A 19,490-nucleotide genomic window follows, 5' to 3' on the forward strand; every position below is an offset into this window, starting at 1 on the left:
AGGATACCACGGTCAAGGTTTCAGATCTCTGTATTAGCCAACCATGCACCCCCCCCCCCCCCACTTCAAAAAAAAAAAAATGTAGAATAGGCTGGGGGAACAGAGAACCTGTATAAACAGCCAGACTATAGGATGAGATCATAAGCCCTGGAGCTAGTCTGTCATGATAGAACCAAATCCAGTACATTACAATTCAGGTTTTTAGAACACCTTATGTTCTAATTCCTTTCTATTCTTTAGTGTTAGTTATGTCTGAAAGCTCCAGATATGAGAAACTGAAATAAATGAAATTTTGTTTGTGCTTAGGCCAATGCTTTAGGAAAATAGTATAATCTTATGGACTGTGGTCAGAACTCAAAGAGGAAAGTCAGGATATTTGATCGGCCAACTCTTCTGACCTATACACATTCTTTCCAGAATTAAAACTACAGTGGTTTTAATTAAATGAGATAAGCTGTTTCTAATACTTAAAGTTTAAGCTTTTGGTCCTAATCTCTTTCCCTTAAATACATATATATACGGGGCAGTATGAAAACGTCCCTTAATTTTGGGAACTTACCTTCTCAAATCTCTCATCATGGAGGGTCAGCTGCTCATTTCTCCTCATGACTGAGGAAGTCATAGAGTACTCTGTGAAGCGGCTTTTTGTTTCCTCGTCCCAGAACAAGTGATTTTCTACAGCTCCAAGAGATTTTCCAGGGGCAGACAAATCATCTTCATCCGACAATGGGCCTGCAGAGTCATACTCCTCATCACCACTACCTCCTGCCTTCTTACCATCCATATCTTCCCACTCACTGCCATCTTCACTGTCAGATTTCCTAAAGTCAAAGAGTCATAAACCAAACAATTTAAAATATAACAGAACAAAACAACTTTATACAAGTAAAAACTGGAGAGTATTTCAGGAAGGGTTCTTTTCTAGGAAGGAACTACAGTGATGCTTGACCAATCTGGTATGGTAGGAAAAGCAATCAGGATCCTTAGACTTTAGCCCCACCTATCAATAGCTTTAAAGACCTTGTGCCACACATTTTCTGCTCTAAATTAGAGAAGTCTCAGATTAAATGCTCTTGAAGGTCTTTTCCAACTATAACGTTCTATGGTTACCAACCCACTGAAGAAGCAACAGTCATCATTCCTGCTTTGAAACAACACACACATACTGTATATCCATTCCCTCTTCCTCTCCTGTTGGCATATTGGCCTGAAAAATAAAGTCATCTTCAAGCAGATTATCTGGATTATCAAAGTCAAAATCATCATCAAGAGCTGCAACAATGTCAGGATCAAAATCCAGTCGAGGTCCTAGAAGAAAAACAAAAATTGAGCAACAATTCCCAAGAAAGCGCAATTTATTCACTTACCTAGAGTATCTATAATATGCCAGAATCTATTTATGTACTGATGATAAAAGAATGATTAAGAACCATAAGAAGTTCAGTTTAGTGAGGCATAGACATATACATGGCTAATTCCAAGACAAAAAAAATCCCTGCCCTTTCAATATCTACTGGTAAAAACACTCTTCTTTTAAATTTCGTCTGTTTAGCAACATTCAAAGCTTTCACCTGCAGGAAGAAAATAGGCTTTAAATTTATATGTGAGAAGTAACCCAAGTTTAGTATTTGTAGACTGTTACACTTTCAGTCTTTTCAAACTATGAGATTTTAATAAATTTCCAACTGCTTCTTCAGCTGTATTCTTCCATTTGTATTAATACTAGAGTTTAAGAAAAACTTTCAAGTCCAAATTTATAACTTGACATGGCTTCTGACACCCTCTGTAACATGCCCATTGCTAAACTGTCCAGCCTCATTTCTTATTCATCCTTACCCTTCTTTCTAGGCATGTGGAGATGCATGGTTTCCTATATTCATGTTCTCTTGTTTTTGCACATACAGATCTGCCTGGCATATCCTCTCTTCACTGCTCCTCCTTCTACCTGGCCTAACTTCTACTTAAGAAATCAACTTAGACAACACATCCTCTATGAAGCCTTGTCCAATTCCCTGAGGCTGGGTTTCATTCCTTCCGCCCCACCAGTATTTACCCATTTCTACTGCAATAGTAATTTCCCATTGATTGCCTATCTTTCCCAACTGAAATAAATTCCTTGAGGTCAGGGACTATGCTTTATTCTGATTTAACCCAAGACCTTGCCACATTGTGGCAACTTAAAAGTCTGTAGAATAGATTAATGAATGAATGCCTCAGGGCAAGTGTTAGTCAATAATTAAGGCAATTTAGGAGAAAATACCAAACACCACTTCTGTGGACTTCTGCATTTGCTCTAAAATACAATGTTGGTACTGAAAATAATAATAATTTAAAAAAAGGCAAAAAAAACCCCATTTTTTCAGTGTATTTGGAGTAGATGGTAAAGTGAACTTCTGTACATTCCTGGAGGAAATTTTAAAAGACAACAGATTATTTTTCAAAGTTATACTATATATAATGAATGATGAAGATCAATGTTATTCTTTGTAAGAGGTTGAAAGAATGTTAAAATTCTTCTAAGATCACAAAAAATAGTTTTCCCACTTTCCTCTCCAAATAGGAACTCTAAAGACCTAAGAATCTGATAGCAGTAATACCAAAGGAAGCTGATCACACTTATCCCTTTCTAATAATCTCTGATCTGAATTCTAGACATCTCAATTGTATAACACTTTATTAAGGACAGGAAAATCCTACATCATTACTCTGTATTTCTTTTTGAAAACACAAATTTAAAGAAATTAAACACACCTGAAACAGGAGCGGCTTTATTTAACAATCCAACATCTTCCTCAAACTCTGATGCAAACACTGATGAAGGCAACTTAATTCCAGTGCTCTTGGAATAAGAAATTGCACAAAGGTTAGGTTTATTTGAAATACTTCTGAACTACTGTACTAGTGTGATAAGTGTCCCCACCAAATCCATGTCTACCCAGAACTTCAGACTGTGACCATATCTGAAAGAGGGTCCTTGCAGATGTAATTAGTTAAGATGAGGTCATACCAGATGAGGGTGTGTCCTTATAAGAAGGCCAAGTGAAGATACAGACACACAAGGGAGAATGCCCGTGAAGATGGAGGTAGACTGGAATGATGCATATACAAGCCAAGGAACTCCAAGGACTGACTGCCAGCAACCTTCAGAAGCTAGGAGTGAGACATGCAACAGATTCTCCCTCTGAGCCCGCTAGAAGGAACCAACCATGGCTGATACATTGATTTCAGACGTCTGGCCTCCACAACTGAGAGAATAAATTTCTGTTGTCACCTAGTTTGTGGTAATTTGTTACTGCAATCCTAGTAAACCATTACAACTACATTCTGTATTCCCTCACATGTACTCTAGTTATATACTTTAAACATGTATATTCCATCATCACCTCCAAAGCAACCTCCCTAAAACACTTCACAACACTTTCTGTAGTACATTATTCCATTTAACCTCAAACCCTGTGAGGTATCAGCACGTCTCAAAGAACAAAAGCTAAGAAAGGTTAAATGGCAGACTGCCTGGGGACTGGTCATTAAGTGAGGTTCTGGAATTCAAAGCCAGATTTCACACTCCACTCACCTGAAGTTTCAAAACAAAAATAATCTTTTTTCCTCTTAAACTAGAGATAACGTTCCAATCTCTAATAATGGCACAGCATTTCTTTGAATCAGCTGTCTTAAATCCTAGGGTGGTAATAAATCATTTCTTTCTCTACCTAATTCTCCTTCATCTCTCTTGTTAAATAGTGATTTCACTCCATTCCTTTGGGCACTATTCTATTTATGATTAACCAAGACACAGACTACTTCAACAGCTACTCATGTATTCTGTACCTAGTCCAACCTTCACAGCACTGCCAAATTAAACTTCCTTAATAGTTTTATCAAGTGACCTTCCTGAACTTATAATAGGTCTCAATTTTTCACCCTGTCATTAAGCTCCTGACGTTCAAGGCCCTATAAAATCCAGGCCTACTCTATGTATCCAAATTTCTTACTGTTATTCAATAGTAGGACCATGTAAATCAAGTCCCCATTCATCGCCATCATGTAATAATTCAAAATAATTAAGCATGAATGTGCCAAACACTGTGATGCACAATACTACCTTGTATCTCTGCTTCCTGACTGAAATGTTCCTCCTCTCTTCAACAGTATCCACCCATTGGTGGCCAGCTTAAGTTCTTACCTTCCTGCATGAAGCCATTCCTGATTACAGTCCTAGAACTTTCCCTTGTGTGAATCGCCCTCATTCTTCAGACCATGCAATCTACTTAAACATGCGCTCGTCTATATTCTGACTGGTCCTTATGTTTTAGTTTCCTCTCCTCAACCAAATAGTTAATGTGTGGGTAACCACCATGTGTTACACGTCTCTGTGTACCTTACCACCCACACTCTGTCCACAGTCCAGTAGAAGGCACAAAGCTGAATGTATGTTCTCACTGGTCACTGATGGAGAGCATTCTGAATTGGGAACCTCTGAGGAGCATGAGCAAAGGCTACATAGAGCAGTGCATACATAGCAGGCAGTTATGGCTTCCAAAATGAGTTTCTTAGTGGCATAAACATGGGCAAAGATCTTTTTGCTTTGGAGTCTGTTTTAAAAAAAACTCCAAAAACCCACAAAAAACAGCCTTACTAAGATATTCACATACTACACAATTCACCCATTTAAAGTGTATAATTTAATGGGTTTTTGAATATTACATTATTAATTCTCATATGTAGTCTGGTTTCGTAAAGGTATTTGTTCTAATTATCCTTAGAATTTTGGGGTTATAAAAGAGGGAGGAGATCAGCTTGTGCTTAGTGAATTTACCTTTGGGGGAGATTTTTCAAATCTTGAAAAGTAGTCAAAGAGTCACATACATAATTAGAGTTTAGATAATGATTACTTTTCTTTTTAGAGATGTATTATTGGTTCCAACAGTTCCCAAGTACACCGAGTTTGCCCAGCTACTTTCTACCATGTAGGACCTCTCTCCTTCATGTGACAATCAGGTCCTGCTCAAACATTAATCCTTCCTATACTGCCTTTCTATAACTGTCTTAAATTCTGCTTCTAGGGCTTATTCAATACTTCTGATCTATTCAATTTTGGTGGTTTGTTACAAATTATGTTAAAGTCAAAAAAGTACATGAGACTAATCCATATTTTTGCATAGCACTATAGAAAACCAATGGCATTTTGTTTTTAAATATAATTCATTTGTCCTTACAAATATCACTGAAGTGTCCATTTAAGAGCCTTACTCTGTTTAAAAAAACAAACAAAAAAACCAATTAGTGATTACTTTTACCCAAAATGAATTAAGAATTAAAACCTTGTCTTGCACTGCTCAATACAATCCAGCAACGAGAATGTTATGACTTTATTAAAACTTTTCTCCCTAAGTAAGATAAAGAAGTTGAACCACTACTGGACACGCTCTTCTCCTTCAAAAGGTTATAGAAGGAAATGAGCCAATAAGATAAGTATCCTACTACTGATATAACAGCCTTGGGGAAGAAGGAATAGAGAAACTGGTTCTACTATGGCAGAGATGTGGCAGTGGGATTTTGGGCTCTACAAGAGAGCTATGTCCTAGCTGGTAAGTGGAACAGCTGCAGTTATTACCTCTTTCTTTGGGATCATACTCTGAAACCTAACCCTTCTGATTCTCCTTACGCAACAAGCTATAGACTGGAAAAGCTATGATCACATCTTCCCAGAGGAAAGGAATGCCTAGACCATGACAGTAGACAATCAGAAGCAGAGAAAACTGGTGCCCTTATCTCTTCCTTTTTGTCTATAAACGTGATGAATGTCTCCTTTTAAGTGCCAGGTGATATAATATCTTCCCACAGGCAGGAAAATGCAGTCTATACTAAATTTAAAATATGGTAACAGAGGCACGCAACATCAACATCCTGAAAATAAACAGGAGGAAAAATATAACTTGCTAACTTACAAAAGTGTTAAAAGATCTCAACATTCCACAAAAGTTAAGTTCTATCTTAGAACAGAGATTATGATCCTGAAACAGTTAAGTTGTTAACATATACAATGCTGCCTACTTATCTTCTATTGAAAAGTGCTGTCTAACATGATCATGTCTACCAATCAAAAGTTCTAAACCTCTCAAAACGCTGTTACTATTGAAAAGTGCTGTCTAACATGATCATGTCTACCAATCAAAAGTTCTAAACCTCTCAAAAGGCTGTTACTTTTATTTTATTTTTTTTCCTTTTTGTCTTTTTTCGTGTCCGGCAACGGATCGCAACCCTCAGTGTCGCGCCCGTACCAGACCGAGACCGGCAACGGGATCGCAAACCTCGGTGCTGCGCCCGCACCTTGCTCAGCCAGTGAGCGGGAACCGGTCTGTATGTGGGATCTGAACCCTCGGCGGGAGCGCCGCCGCGCTCCCAAGTGGCGCACTGTAGCAGTGCGCCACCGGGCCGGCCAAGGCTGTTACTTTTGACACTTGCCACCATAGAAGAAGTGGTCTACTTTTTCCTAATGGTATACATGTGCACATACGTATACAATTTTAAGCGGCAGTATGGCCTATCTTTGTGCTGTTCATACAGACACTTTTTTGTCTCAGTTTTCCTGATTTAGAAATGGTGGTTTCTTCACTCACTCCCACACTCTCTCACACTTAAATTGCTGAAAAGCCTTACTGGAATTACTGAAGTTTCTTCTTTCTCATCTCTCCTGTTGGGTGCACTGAAGGTACTTGAAGGAATAAGCTCTGAGGGCCCAGATGGCTCCTTCAGGTGCTGCAGATAGTCATAGTCATCATCAAAAAACACTCCATACTTCCTCTGTTCTGCTCGCCTTTCTTCATCATTTATCTTGGATAATAAACAAAACAGAATCAGTACTCCTTCCAAGGATAAGGCATAGGAACCTTACAATGAGCATGGCTTTCAGAATGGGAGGCTGATGGCACAAGAACACTTTGGCTGACAGTTATGTAACAAAGAATTCTCAACAAACTCAGAGGAAATGAAGAGCTTCTAAACCAGAGTGCTACGTAAAATTAAAATGGAATGAAAACAATTACTCCTTCCACTAGACATTTCTGTGCAACAATCTGAGCCCCCCCCCCCCCACCCCCCAATCATGTATTTGGAGGACTAGAAGCATGGGAGGACTTGAAAGGTAAATACAGCTTCTTGTATTTATATGCAAAAAAACTTCTCAACGTACAACAAAACTGGCTTTACTGAAAAGCTAAACATAGCCAATGTCCCCCAATTCTCCCTTTCACATTATCCACACTTAACAAGTGTACTCTAAAACAATCATCAAATCAACCCTTTCGGGGCTCCCTGGCATTTTCTAAAGCTAAGGCATGAGCTCAGATGTTTTACATTTCATGAAATGAGTGACCAGGAGGCAAAATGCAGTTTGTAGTTATGAAATGGCAGGATCTTAGGGAAACAAGAGATTGAGCATATGGTTGTGCCTTCAATAACATCACATAGCATTATAGCTGGTGGTTTAGTAAATACTTACCATTACTCTAGGAGACTTGTTCATTTAAACGTCTCAAATAAAGATGCTTTAATCCTCCAAATCAAAATAAACACACATGATGTAATAATCAGCACATGTACTGAAAATTAAGTCACTGATTGTTTCCCAGAAGATGAGTTATCTGAGAATAACGACTGGCTAACAATTTATTAAAAACTACTAACAGTCCACCTACAAATTTACTGGCTAATGAACAGGACCTACTTTCTGTGTGGGCAACAGAACCCTCTGGGGTGCAGTCTCATCTGCTGCTAAAGGATCTCGCTGGCTCCGGTGGACCAAATGAAAAGACACGGCTTTCTTCTTCTCTATAAAGGGCTTTTTCTTCCTGTGAGGCTTCAAAGGAACAGAAACAGAGCAAATCATTAAAACAGAACAAGAACAACAAAAAAAGTGAATAATACCATAGTCCACATACGCATCTTCAATAAGTCATGTGAAGGTTCAACAGAATAATCTACACTTCTAGGGCCAGCAATAACAGCTGTATTCTACAGAACCTATACTTACCTTCGTTCAAACACTTATTTAGTACCTACTCTGTGCCAGACCTTGTTATGGGAGCTGGAAATACAGCAGTGGGAAAGTCAGATAAAGTCCTTGTTCTTACTAAGCAAATTAACAGGATAATAACTTCAGGTGAAGAAAATAAAACTCAATGATGTGCAAATGACTGAAGAGTTACTTCAGACTGGATGCTCTGGGAAGGTCCCTGACAGGCTGAACCAGAATGACAAGAGGCTGCCACAAGAAAATCTGGAGTAGACAGTACCAAACAGGGTAAACACTTCACCTACCAACACGACACAAACAGCTAACGTTTAATAAGATTCATCATTCCTTTCTACATTCTCATTCGGTTATTTAATCTTGATTTTCTAAACTAAGAAGCGAACTGGGTACGTGGCTTTACTTGGGGCCCAACCTTAGGCTCTCCCACAAGTTTCCTTCCCCCCCCAGCAAACAGGCAGACATCTGCCACTTCCAAAACCTCGAGAGACCAACAGCTCCTCTCTTTCCGACAACATGAAGCACAGAGTGGCGTGTTTGTGTCCGATGTCACAGGTTTTTAGTCAACCAAAGGCACAAAGAGCTGCAGACCCCTCGGGGTAAACGGGACGCCATTCTCCTCAGATCCCTCCCCCGGGAGGCTCGACCATGGCAGACTATAACCTGTCAAGTGTGCCCGGGGTGGTGAGGGTGACCCATTCCGGGCACCGTGCCGCAAGCAGCCTGTGGCACCACCCAGACCCAGGCCGCAGTCGCCACTGGCATCACCGGAACCAGCCGGCCTCTGCAAAACCACAGCGCCCCGCCGCCGAGACAGCAAGACTTGCTCACCATGCTGCAGCCGCGCGGCGCTCACGCCGTAGACAGCGGCGACCACACCCTCCAAGCCCGGGCGGAGGCCAAGGCCCACCTCACATTCGCGTCTTTAGGCCTCGCTACACGTGCGACCCCAGAACCCGGCAAGAAACGTCACGGAACAGCCCGTGGAAATGGTCCAATCGCCGACGAGCTGAGCGGTCGCGGCCGGAAGTTACGTATTGCTTGCTCCCTCCCAACGATCGCGAGAAGCTACCGGGAGGTGGGGCTAGCGCAGTTCCCACCCCCGAATGGGCGGTGCTCTTCGGCTACAATTCTCCTACCGGGGCAAGGGAGTCGGCAGGTAGCTGTGCGTTAAGGGGCAAAAGGGGGTTGCTGCTTATGGGCGAAATTCTTTTTATAGCGCCCTCTACAGAGGCCAGAAGGGACGAATGGAGCATCCCCATTCATTTGCATCCCTTACTTATTCCCAACAATGAAAAACAAAAAACCGCATGCACGAAAGGGAGATGGACACTCTCCTGGGTCACTGGGGTTTCGGGTTCCCTTTCTTCTGTTGCGGGGTTGGAGTCAGTTGCCTTAGCAACGGAGGAGCGGGCCTTGCAGTTGGAGGCTGCACCAAACTTAATCAGGTCTTTACTATCCACCATTTAATGAACTACCTTCATCTGTCCTGTTAACAACCCCCCAAGACTCTGTTGACTGGAGAGGCATTGGGACTAGTAAAATATATTCAGAATCTTGGTGTTTGTATACCTTATCAGGTGGAAACTAATGTGAATTCTCTTCCAGTTTGTTCCTCAACTGTTCTAATGTGGTTTAAGCAAATAGGCTGTAAGCATATCTTCTTTGCAAGATTTCAAGCAGGTGCTGGCACGCTCTTATAGCCTTTCCTGGGCAAAAGAGTGTGCTAAATCCAAAGTTTAACAGCAGGCCTTTTCTTATATTTGTGTTTCATCTTCTCAGTTCCTTGTGTCTTTGGTATGTCTTGATTTACCTCGGATTGTGTCTTTATGTCTTATATATTACCACTATAAATATTTGTGGAATATTATTCTTTTATTACAATAAAAATTATAAAAACGATTTTGGTTAGGACCACAGAACTTGTGTTGAGATATTGCTTTGTAACACAGAAATGATACATAACACTCCTAGGTGCCAGAAATTCATTATTACTGTTTGTTATGTAGAATTGTGATCCATGAAGGCAATCTGTTTTATTTCAATCTGTTTTATTTTCTGCTGCATCTATCTTCACAGGCGAAGATAGTGCCTAGTTCATATACTCAATAAATATTTGTTTAAATGAACTAATGTTCTGACGCTTTACCTGAGTATCTCATTTCTTTCTCACCACAACACTGTGCGTGAGGTACTGTTATCTTCATCATCTCACAAATACTAAAAATAAGGCATAAGAAGGTTAAGTAACTTTCTTAAGGTCACACAAATAGTAAATGACAGAGTAGGGATTTAAACCTAAGCAGGCTGACTGCAGACTGGCCACCTAACAACATTGCTTGCTAGTTCCCCCTTTTGAGTAATATTCTGCTTACTGTATATATTTATTGGTCTAATGCAAACACTAAACACACCGTGGTAATAAGCACTTTGTGTTCTTTATGTCATTGAATTCTTTAAACAAGCCAGTGAAGTACAATTAAGTAACATTAAGTCAATCTCACAGATGTGGAGCCTGAGGTTCAGAGAACTGAAGTTGCTTACCCAAGGTCACACAATAAGTGGAAAAGCCTAGAAGTTCATCAGGCTGGTTTAGGAAGGCCATAACCTTATCCATATGCTACTCTGCCTCCCTAAGGCAGTCAACTAGCAAATTCTGTTCATTCTACCTTCTAAATATCCAAAAGTATCACTTCATTACTCATTTTATCAAATTTATCATTTTTTAACACTCTAATCAAGTCACTTTCCTGTATAAAATCCTTCAATGTCTACCCTCTGGCCTCAGGATAAAATCCGAACTCTTTTGCATGGTGGCCAAGACTATATATCACTAGTCTCCAGCCATAACTTTAATAACATGTCCCTTTATTCCCCGATATACCACATCTGACCCAGCCCTATCAAACTGTTTGGATTTCCCAAATGTACCTGAAAGAGATTGGCTCTCTCCTGCCCATCTGAAAGTCTCTTCCTCTCCCCTCCCTGTTCTTCAAGTCTTATTTTAGCCATCTGTTCTATCTGGCAGAATTACAGGCTGGAATTGACCCAAAAGGGGCGGCAGGGGACTCTGGACTGTCCCAAAGCAGCCCAAGATGGGGCTGGTTGGGATTCCAAAAAAAAGCAATAAACACCAGGGTGATCAGTCCAAAGCATTTTTAGGGGAACTTATGTACAGAATGCTCTAGCAGTCTTTGTAATGAACAGTGAGAAAAGAGATGCTGTACCTAGGCATGTCCACAACGAAGAGGTCTGGTGATGGAGTTTATATGAGGGTTTAAGGCATTTGACTCAGGGCCAGGATCAGTTTCTATGTGCTTAGCAACATATTTTGATCTTTCAGTGTTTCGGGCAATAATCTACACAACTTTATCAGTGCTTGGGAATGTTCAAGGCCCCAGCTTGGGTTCAAGCCTACAGGGGGAAAAAAAAAACCCCATGCAGCTGGCCAGGTCACAGAGCGGTCAAGGCACTCCGTGTTTCTTGGTCAGGACACAGAAAGAAAGGCGGGGGAGCTGAGGGACCCTACACCATCTCTGCCTATAGGAAACTTTCTCATGCTCTTTAAAACTAGGACCCCACTGCAAATGCTCACATTGTATCCTGTGATTACACTACTCAGATACACTAAATTGGAAATCCTTATTTTCATCTGTCTCTATAACCAGACTTCCGTAACCTACTTGAAAGCAAGGATCTTTGTTTTGCTAGCTTAACTTCCTCAGGGCCCAGCATAGTAAAGTTTCAATAATTTCATTGTTCAAAATACTTTACATATTTTTACTCATTAAATCCTTACTGGATTTAAGCAGATATACTATGATTATCCTTTTTTACTGATTAGAGATTAAGGAGCAGAAGGTTAAGTGACTGACTCTTCCAGGGCACAAAGTCAGTAAGTGATGAGGCCAGAATGTGAACTCAGGCATAGCTTGAGTCACTACCTAGGCATGTCCACAACGAAGAGGTCTGGTGATGGAGTTTATATGAGGGTTTAAGGCATTTGACTCAGGGCCAGGATCAGTTTCTATGTGCTTAGCAACATATTTTGATCTTTCAGTGTTTCGGGCAATAATCTACACAACTTTATCAGTGCTTGGGAATGTTCAAGGCCCCAGCTTGGGTTCAAGCCTACAGGGGGAAAAAAAAAACCCATGCAGCTGGCCAGGTCACAGAGCGGTCAAGGCACTCCGTGTTTCTTGGTCAGGACACAGAAAGAAAGGCGGGGGAGCTGAGGGACCCTACACCATCTCTGCCTGTAGGAAACTTTCTCATGCTCTTTAAAACTAGGACCCACTGCAAATGCTCACATTGTATCCTGTGATTACACTACTCAGATACACTAAATTGGAAATCCTTATTTTCATCTGTCTCTATAACCAGACTTCCGTAACCTACTTGAAAGCAAGGATCTTTGTTTTGCTAGCTTAACTTCCTCAGGGCCCAGCCTAGTAAAGTTTCAATAATTGCACTGTTCAAAATACTTTACATATTTTTACTCATTAAATCCTTACTGGATTTAAGCAGATATACTATGATTATCCTTTTTTACTGATTAGAGATTAAGGAACAGAAGGTTAAGTGACTGACTCTTCCAGGGCACAAAGTCAGTAAGTGATGAGGCCAGAATGTGAACTCAGGCATAGCTTGAGTCATACCCTTAGCCATTGCAATATACCCCATTTCAAAAAAAATACCCCATTACAAAATACCCGAACACATATGGTGAGCTTACATGTGTGAGACTGCTCTGAGTGCTGGCTTAACAAAAATGTTATTACCTACCATTGAAAGCATCCATAATTGAAATAATATAGTAATGATAATAAATCCGAACCATACTTTTCCTACTTTCTTATTAATATGCTCTAATTAATGGCATCACTTTAAAAGTAATTAAACAAAATTTCTGGTTTAAACTTCAAAAAATTTTTTTAATATATATGAAACTAACTCACCCATTAAAATTGTGTTTATCATTGTAGTCCCATTTATCTCACATTCAGTGGTTCTCCAACTTNCCCCCCCCCCCCCCCAATCATGTATTTGGAGGACTAGAAGCATGGGAGGACTTGAAAGGTAAATACAGCTTCTTGTATTTATATGCAAAAAAACTTCTCAACGTACAACAAAACTGGCTTTACTGAAAAGCTAAACATAGCCAATGTCCCCCAATTCTCCCTTTCACATTATCCACACTTAACAAGTGTACTCTAAAACAATCATCAAATCAACCCTTTCGGGGCTCCCTGGCATTTTCTAAAGCTAAGGCATGAGCTCAGATGTTTTACATTTCATGAAATGAGTGACCAGGAGGCAAAATGCAGTTTGTAGTTATGAAATGGCAGGATCTTAGGGAAACAAGAGATTGAGCATATGGTTGTGCCTTCAATAACATCACATAGCATTATAGCTGGTGGTTTAGTAAATACTTACCATTACTCTAGGAGACTTGTTCATTTAAACGTCTCAAATAAAGATGCTTTAATCCTCCAAATCAAAATAAACACACATGATGTAATAATCAGCACATGTACTGAAAATTAAGTCACTGATTGTTTCCCAGAAGATGAGTTATCTGAGAATAACGACTGGCTAACAATTTATTAAAAACTACTAACAGTCCACCTACAAATTTACTGGCTAATGAACAGGACCTACTTTCTGTGTGGGCAACAGAACCCTCTGGGGTGCAGTCTCATCTGCTGCTAAAGGATCTCGCTGGCTCCGGTGGACCAAATGAAAAGACACGGCTTTCTTCTTCTCTATAAAGGGCTTTTTCTTCCTGTGAGGCTTCAAAGGAACAGAAACAGAGCAAATCATTAAAACAGAACAAGAACAACAAAAAAAGTGAATAATACCATAGTCCACATACGCATCTTCAATAAGTCATGTGAAGGTTCAACAGAATAATCTACACTTCTAGGGCCAGCAATAACAGCTGTATTCTACAGAACCTATACTTACCTTCGTTCAAACACTTATTTAGTACCTACTCTGTGCCAGACCTTGTTATGGGAGCTGGAAATACAGCAGTGGGAAAGTCAGATAAAGTCCTTGTTCTTACTAAGCAAATTAACAGGATAATAACTTCAGGTGAAGAAAATAAAACTCAATGATGTGCAAATGACTGAAGAGTTACTTCAGACTGGATGCTCTGGGAAGGTCCCTGACAGGCTGAACCAGAATGACAAGAGGCTGCCACAAGAAAATCTGGAGTAGACAGTACCAAACAGGGTAAACACTTCACCTACCAACACGACACAAACAGCTAACGTTTAATAAGATTCATCATTCCTTTCTACATTCTCATTCGGTTATTTAATCTTGATTTTCTAAACTAAGAAGCGAACTGGGTACGTGGCTTTACTTGGGGCCCAACCTTAGGCTCTCCCACAAGTTTCCTTCCCCCCCCAGCAAACAGGCAGACATCTGCCACTTCCAAAACCTCGAGAGACCAACAGCTCCTCTCTTTCCGACAACATGAAGCACAGAGTGGCGTGTTTGTGTCCGATGTCACAGGTTTTTAGTCAACCAAAGGCACAAAGAGCTGCAGACCCCTCGGGGTAAACGGGACGCCATTCTCCTCAGATCCCTCCCCCGGGAGGCTCCGCCATGGCAGACTATAACCTGTCAAGTGTGCCCGGGGTGGTGAGGGTGACCCATTCCGGGCACCGTGCCGCAAGCAGCCTGTGGCACCACCCAGACCCAGGCCGCAGTCGCCACTGGCATCACCGGAACCAGCCGGCCTCTGCAAAACCACAGCGCCCCGCCGCCGAGACAGCAAGACTTGCTCACCATGCTGCAGCCGCGCGGCGCTCACGCCGTAGACAGCGGCGACCACACCCTCCAAGCCCGGGCGGAGGCCAAGGCCCACCTCACATTCGCGTCTTTAGGCCTCGCTACACGTGCGACCCCAGAACCCGGCAAGAAACGTCACGGAACAGCCCGTGGAAATGGTCCAATCGCCGACGAGCTGAGCGGTCGCGGCCGGAAGTTACGTATTGCTTGCTCCCTCCCAACGATCGCGAGAAGCTACCGGGAGGTGGGGCTAGCGCAGTTCCCACCCCCGAATGGGCGGTGCTCTTCGGCTACAATTCTCCTACCGGGGCAAGGGAGTCGGCAGGTAGCTGTGCGTTAAGGGGCAAAAGGGGGTTGCTGCTTATGGGCGAAATTCTTTTTATAGCGCCCTCTACAGAGGCCAGAAGGGACGAATGGAGCATCCCCATTCATTTGCATCCCTTACTTATTCCCAACAATGAAAAACAAAAAACCGCATGCACGAAAGGGAGATGGACACTCTCCTGGGTCACTGGGGTTTCGGGTTCCCTTTCTTCTGTTGCGGGGTTGGAGTCAGTTGCCTTAGCAACGGAGGAGCGGGCCTTGCAGTTGGAGGCTGCACCAAACTTAATCAGGTCTTTACTATCCACCATTTAATGAACTACCTTCATCTGTCCTGTTAACAACCCCCCAAGACTCTGTTGACTGGAGAGGCATTGGGACTAGTAAAATATATTCAGAATCTTGGTGTTTGTATACCTTATCAGGTGGAAACTAATGTGAATTCTCTTCCAGTTTGTTCCTCAACTGTTCTAATGTGGTTTAAGCAAATAGGCTGTAAGCATATCTTCTTTGCAAGATTTCAAGCAGGTGCTGGCACGCTCTTATAGCCTTTCCTGGGCAAAAGAGTGTGCTAAATCCAAAGTTTAACAGCAGGCCTTTTCTTATATTTGTGTTTCATCTTCTCAGTTCCTTGTGTCTTTGGTATGTCTTGATTTACCTCGGATTGTGTCTTTATGTCTTATATATTACCACTATAAATATTTGTGGAATATTATTCTTTTATTACAATAAAAATTATAAAAACGATTTTGGTTAGGACCACAGAACTTGTGTTGAGATATTGCTTTGTAACACAGAAATGATACATAACACTCCTAGGTGCCAGAAATTCATTATTACTGTTTGTTATGTAGAATTGTGATCCATGAAGGCAATCTGTTTTATTTCAATCTGTTTTATTTTCTGCTGCATCTATCTTCACAGGCGAAGATAGTGCCTAGTTCATATACTCAATAAATATTTGTTTAAATGAACTAATGTTCTGACGCTTTACCTGAGTATCTCATTTCTTTCTCACCACAACACTGTGCGTGAGGTACTGTTATCTTCATCATCTCACAAATACTAAAAATAAGGCATAAGAAGGTTAAGTAACTTTCTTAAGGTCACACAAATAGTAAATGACAGAGTAGGGATTTAAACCTAAGCAGGCTGACTGCAGACTGGCCACCTAACAACATTGCTTGCTAGTTCCCCCTTTTGAGTAATATTCTGCTTACTGTATATATTTATTGGTCTAATGCAAACACTAAACACACCGTGGTAATAAGCACTTTGTGTTCTTTATGTCATTGAATTCTTTAAACAAGCCAGTGAAGTACAATTAAGTAACATTAAGTCAATCTCACAGATGTGGAGCCTGAGGTTCAGAGAACTGAAGTTGCTTACCCAAGGTCACACAATAAGTGGAAAAGCCTAGAAGTTCATCAGGCTGGTTTAGGAAGGCCATAACCTTATCCATATGCTACTCTGCCTCCCTAAGGCAGTCAACTAGCAAATTCTGTTCATTCTACCTTCTAAATATCCAAAAGTATCACTTCATTACTCATTTTATCAAATTTATCATTTTTTAACACTCTAATCAAGTCACTTTCCTGTATAAAATCCTTCAATGTCTACCCTCTGGCCTCAGGATAAAATCCGAACTCTTTTGCATGGTGGCCAAGACTATATATCACTAGTCTCCAGCCATAACTTTAATAACATGTCCCTTTATTCCCCGATATACCACATCTGACCCAGCCCTATCAAACTGTTTGGATTTCCCAAATGTACCTGAAAGAGATTGGCTCTCTCCTGCCCATCTGAAAGTCTCTTCCTCTCCCCTCCCTGTTCTTCAAGTCTTATTTTAGCCATCTGTTCTATCTGGCAGAATTACAGGCTGGAATTGACCCAAAAGGGGCGGCAGGGGACTCTGGACTGTCCCAAAGCAGCCCAAGATGGGGCTGGTTGGGATTCCAAAAAAAAGCAATAAACACCAGGGTGATCAGTCCAAAGCATTTTTAGGGGAACTTATGTACAGAATGCTCTAGCAGTCTTTGTAATGAACAGTGAGAAAAGAGATGCTGTACCTAGGCATGTCCACAACGAAGAGGTCTGGTGATGGAGTTTATATGAGGGTTTAAGGCATTTGACTCAGGGCCAGGATCAGTTTCTATGTGCTTAGCAACATATTTTGATCTTTCAGTGTTTCGGGCAATAATCTACACAACTTTATCAGTGCTTGGGAATGTTCAAGGCCCCAGCTTGGGTTCAAGCCTACAGGGGGAAAAAAAAAACCCATGCAGCTGGCCAGGTCACAGAGCGGTCAAGGCACTCCGTGTTTCTTGGTCAGGACACAGAAAGAAAGGCGGGGGAGCTGAGGGACCCTACACCATCTCTGCCTGTAGGAAACTTTCTCATGCTCTTTAAAACTAGGACCCACTGCAAATGCTCACATTGTATCCTGTGATTACACTACTCAGATACACTAAATTGGAAATCCTTATTTTCATCTGTCTCTATAACCAGACTTCCGTAACCTACTTGAAAGCAAGGATCTTTGTTTTGCTAGCTTAACTTCCTCAGGGCCCAGCATAGTAAAGTTTCAATAATTTCATTGTTCAAAATACTTTACATATTTTTACTCATTAAATCCTTACTGGATTTAAGCAGATATACTATGATTATCCTTTTTTACTGATTAGAGATTAAGGAACAGAAGGTTAAGTGACTGACTCTTCCAGGGCACAAAGTCAGTAAGTGATGAGGCCAGAATGTGAACTCAGGCATAGCTTGAGTCATACCCTTAGCCATTGCAATATACCCCATTTCAAAAAAAATACCCCATTACAAAATACCCGAACACATATGGTGAGCTTACATGTGTGAGACTGCTCTGAGTGCTGGCTTAACAAAAATGTTATTACCTACCATTGAAAGCATCCATAATTGAAATAATATAGTAATGATAATAAATCCGAACCATACTTTTCCTACTTTCTTATTAATATGCTCTAATTAATGGCATCACTTTAAAAGTAATTAAACAAAATTTCTGGTTTAAACTTCAAAAAATTTTTTTAATATATATGAAACTAACTCACCCATTAAAATTGTGTTTATCATTGTAGTCCCATTTATCTCACATTCAGTGGTTCTCCAACTTAGAGAACTATTTTCCATCAGCACCTCTCAAGGTTCCCAAGCACCAGGAAACCAATATACATTAGAGTGGAGAAAAATTGCTCAGGTATAGCCAAACTAACTAGACCCTGAAGCAGTAACTTTAGGAGTTAAGAATTACATGCCTGACAGTAGTAATAAGAGCTTATGGAAATATGTACTTAATTTATAAAAAGGGAAAGTACACCAAGATGGATGTACCAGGATGTTCACTGTAACCCTGCTTGTAACAGAGAAAAATAAAACAATTAAAATTCCATTAATAAGGAATTAATTGGGGAAAAAATACAAGCCATTTATACACTGGTTTACTTTGAAGCTATTGAAGAGGTAAATCAACATGAACGGCTACTTATTAAGTCAGAAAAAAAAGCAGGTTACAGAACACTGTGGTAAATGGCATTTTTTGTTTAAAAAATATGAAAAAGAAAAACATTTTACACAGAAATATCATAGTGCAAGCATAAAAAAATATCTGGGAGACTATGCACCAAACTGCCAACAGCAATTATCCATGAGGATCTGGGATGGGATTGCAGGAAACTTTCCAAAGTCTATTTTAGGGATCCCTTCATTATTTATGTGTTTACAGTGAGGATTTGAAGTATGATATTTGTATATAAAAAAGTAAAGATACTTAACAGTAAAAGCAAAGAGGGAACAGTATCGATACTAAATAATCTGGTTTAATAAATATTGTTAAATAATTTTTAGTCATTAAATTATGACTTTCACACATACATATAGTGAACACATGTTCAAGATTTTATTTTTCACATTAATGAGGGAACCAGAAAAATGTTACACTTAATTCAAAGGACAATCCAAAGAACTGAAATATTTATTGAGAAGGAATATTGAGAAAAAGGTGCAAATGGACACACAACTGGCTTCTTCCACAGTGAGGGAGGGAAGTCAGTTGGACTTCCATTGGACAGAGTTTATGTACGTGTCTAGAGGCAAGAATTATTTTGCATTACTGTCAGGTTTCTACAACTTATCATGTTGTAAAATAGCTCAATGATGAGGACAGGTGCAGTGCCCCCATGGAGCCAGAACTGGAAGGGTGTACTCGCCTTTGTAATGCATCATTTCTCATCGAAGCACAAATTTTTCCCTCTAATATTAAATGATAACAGCAGTATCACCATATATTTATCATGTGTTGTTA

The 19,490-nt window shown here is 40.5% G+C and overlaps 1 protein-coding gene across 2 annotated transcripts in view; it reads right to left on the reverse strand.

Annotated features, from left to right (window-relative positions):
- The window catches only part of LTV1 (LTV1 ribosome biogenesis factor), a 16,037-nt gene extending 7,081 nt beyond the window's left edge, over positions 1-8,956 (reverse strand). The window contains exons 1-6 of one of the 2 annotated variants that reach the window (XM_008590015.1): positions 8,864-8,956; positions 7,727-7,858; positions 6,661-6,834; positions 2,752-2,839; positions 1,167-1,308; positions 560-821 (exon numbers count right to left, since the gene is read on the reverse strand). In XM_008590015.1, the coding sequence (XP_008588237.1) occupies positions 560-821; positions 1,167-1,308; positions 2,752-2,839; positions 6,661-6,834; positions 7,727-7,858; positions 8,864-8,866 (801 nt within the window). In that variant the 5' untranslated portion in view covers positions 8,867-8,956. Of the gene's footprint in view, positions 1-559; positions 822-1,166; positions 1,309-2,751; positions 2,840-6,660; positions 6,835-7,726; positions 7,889-8,863 lie in introns of those variants that run through there. The other variant, XM_008590014.1, reaches the window with a different exon arrangement.
- Positions 8,957-19,490: the final 10,534 nt, after the last annotated feature.

Source organism: Galeopterus variegatus, unplaced genomic scaffold (assembly GCF_000696425.1).
Source record: "Galeopterus variegatus unplaced genomic scaffold, G_variegatus-3.0.2 Scaffold5807, whole genome shotgun sequence".
NCBI lineage: Eukaryota > Metazoa > Chordata > Mammalia > Dermoptera > Cynocephalidae > Galeopterus > Galeopterus variegatus.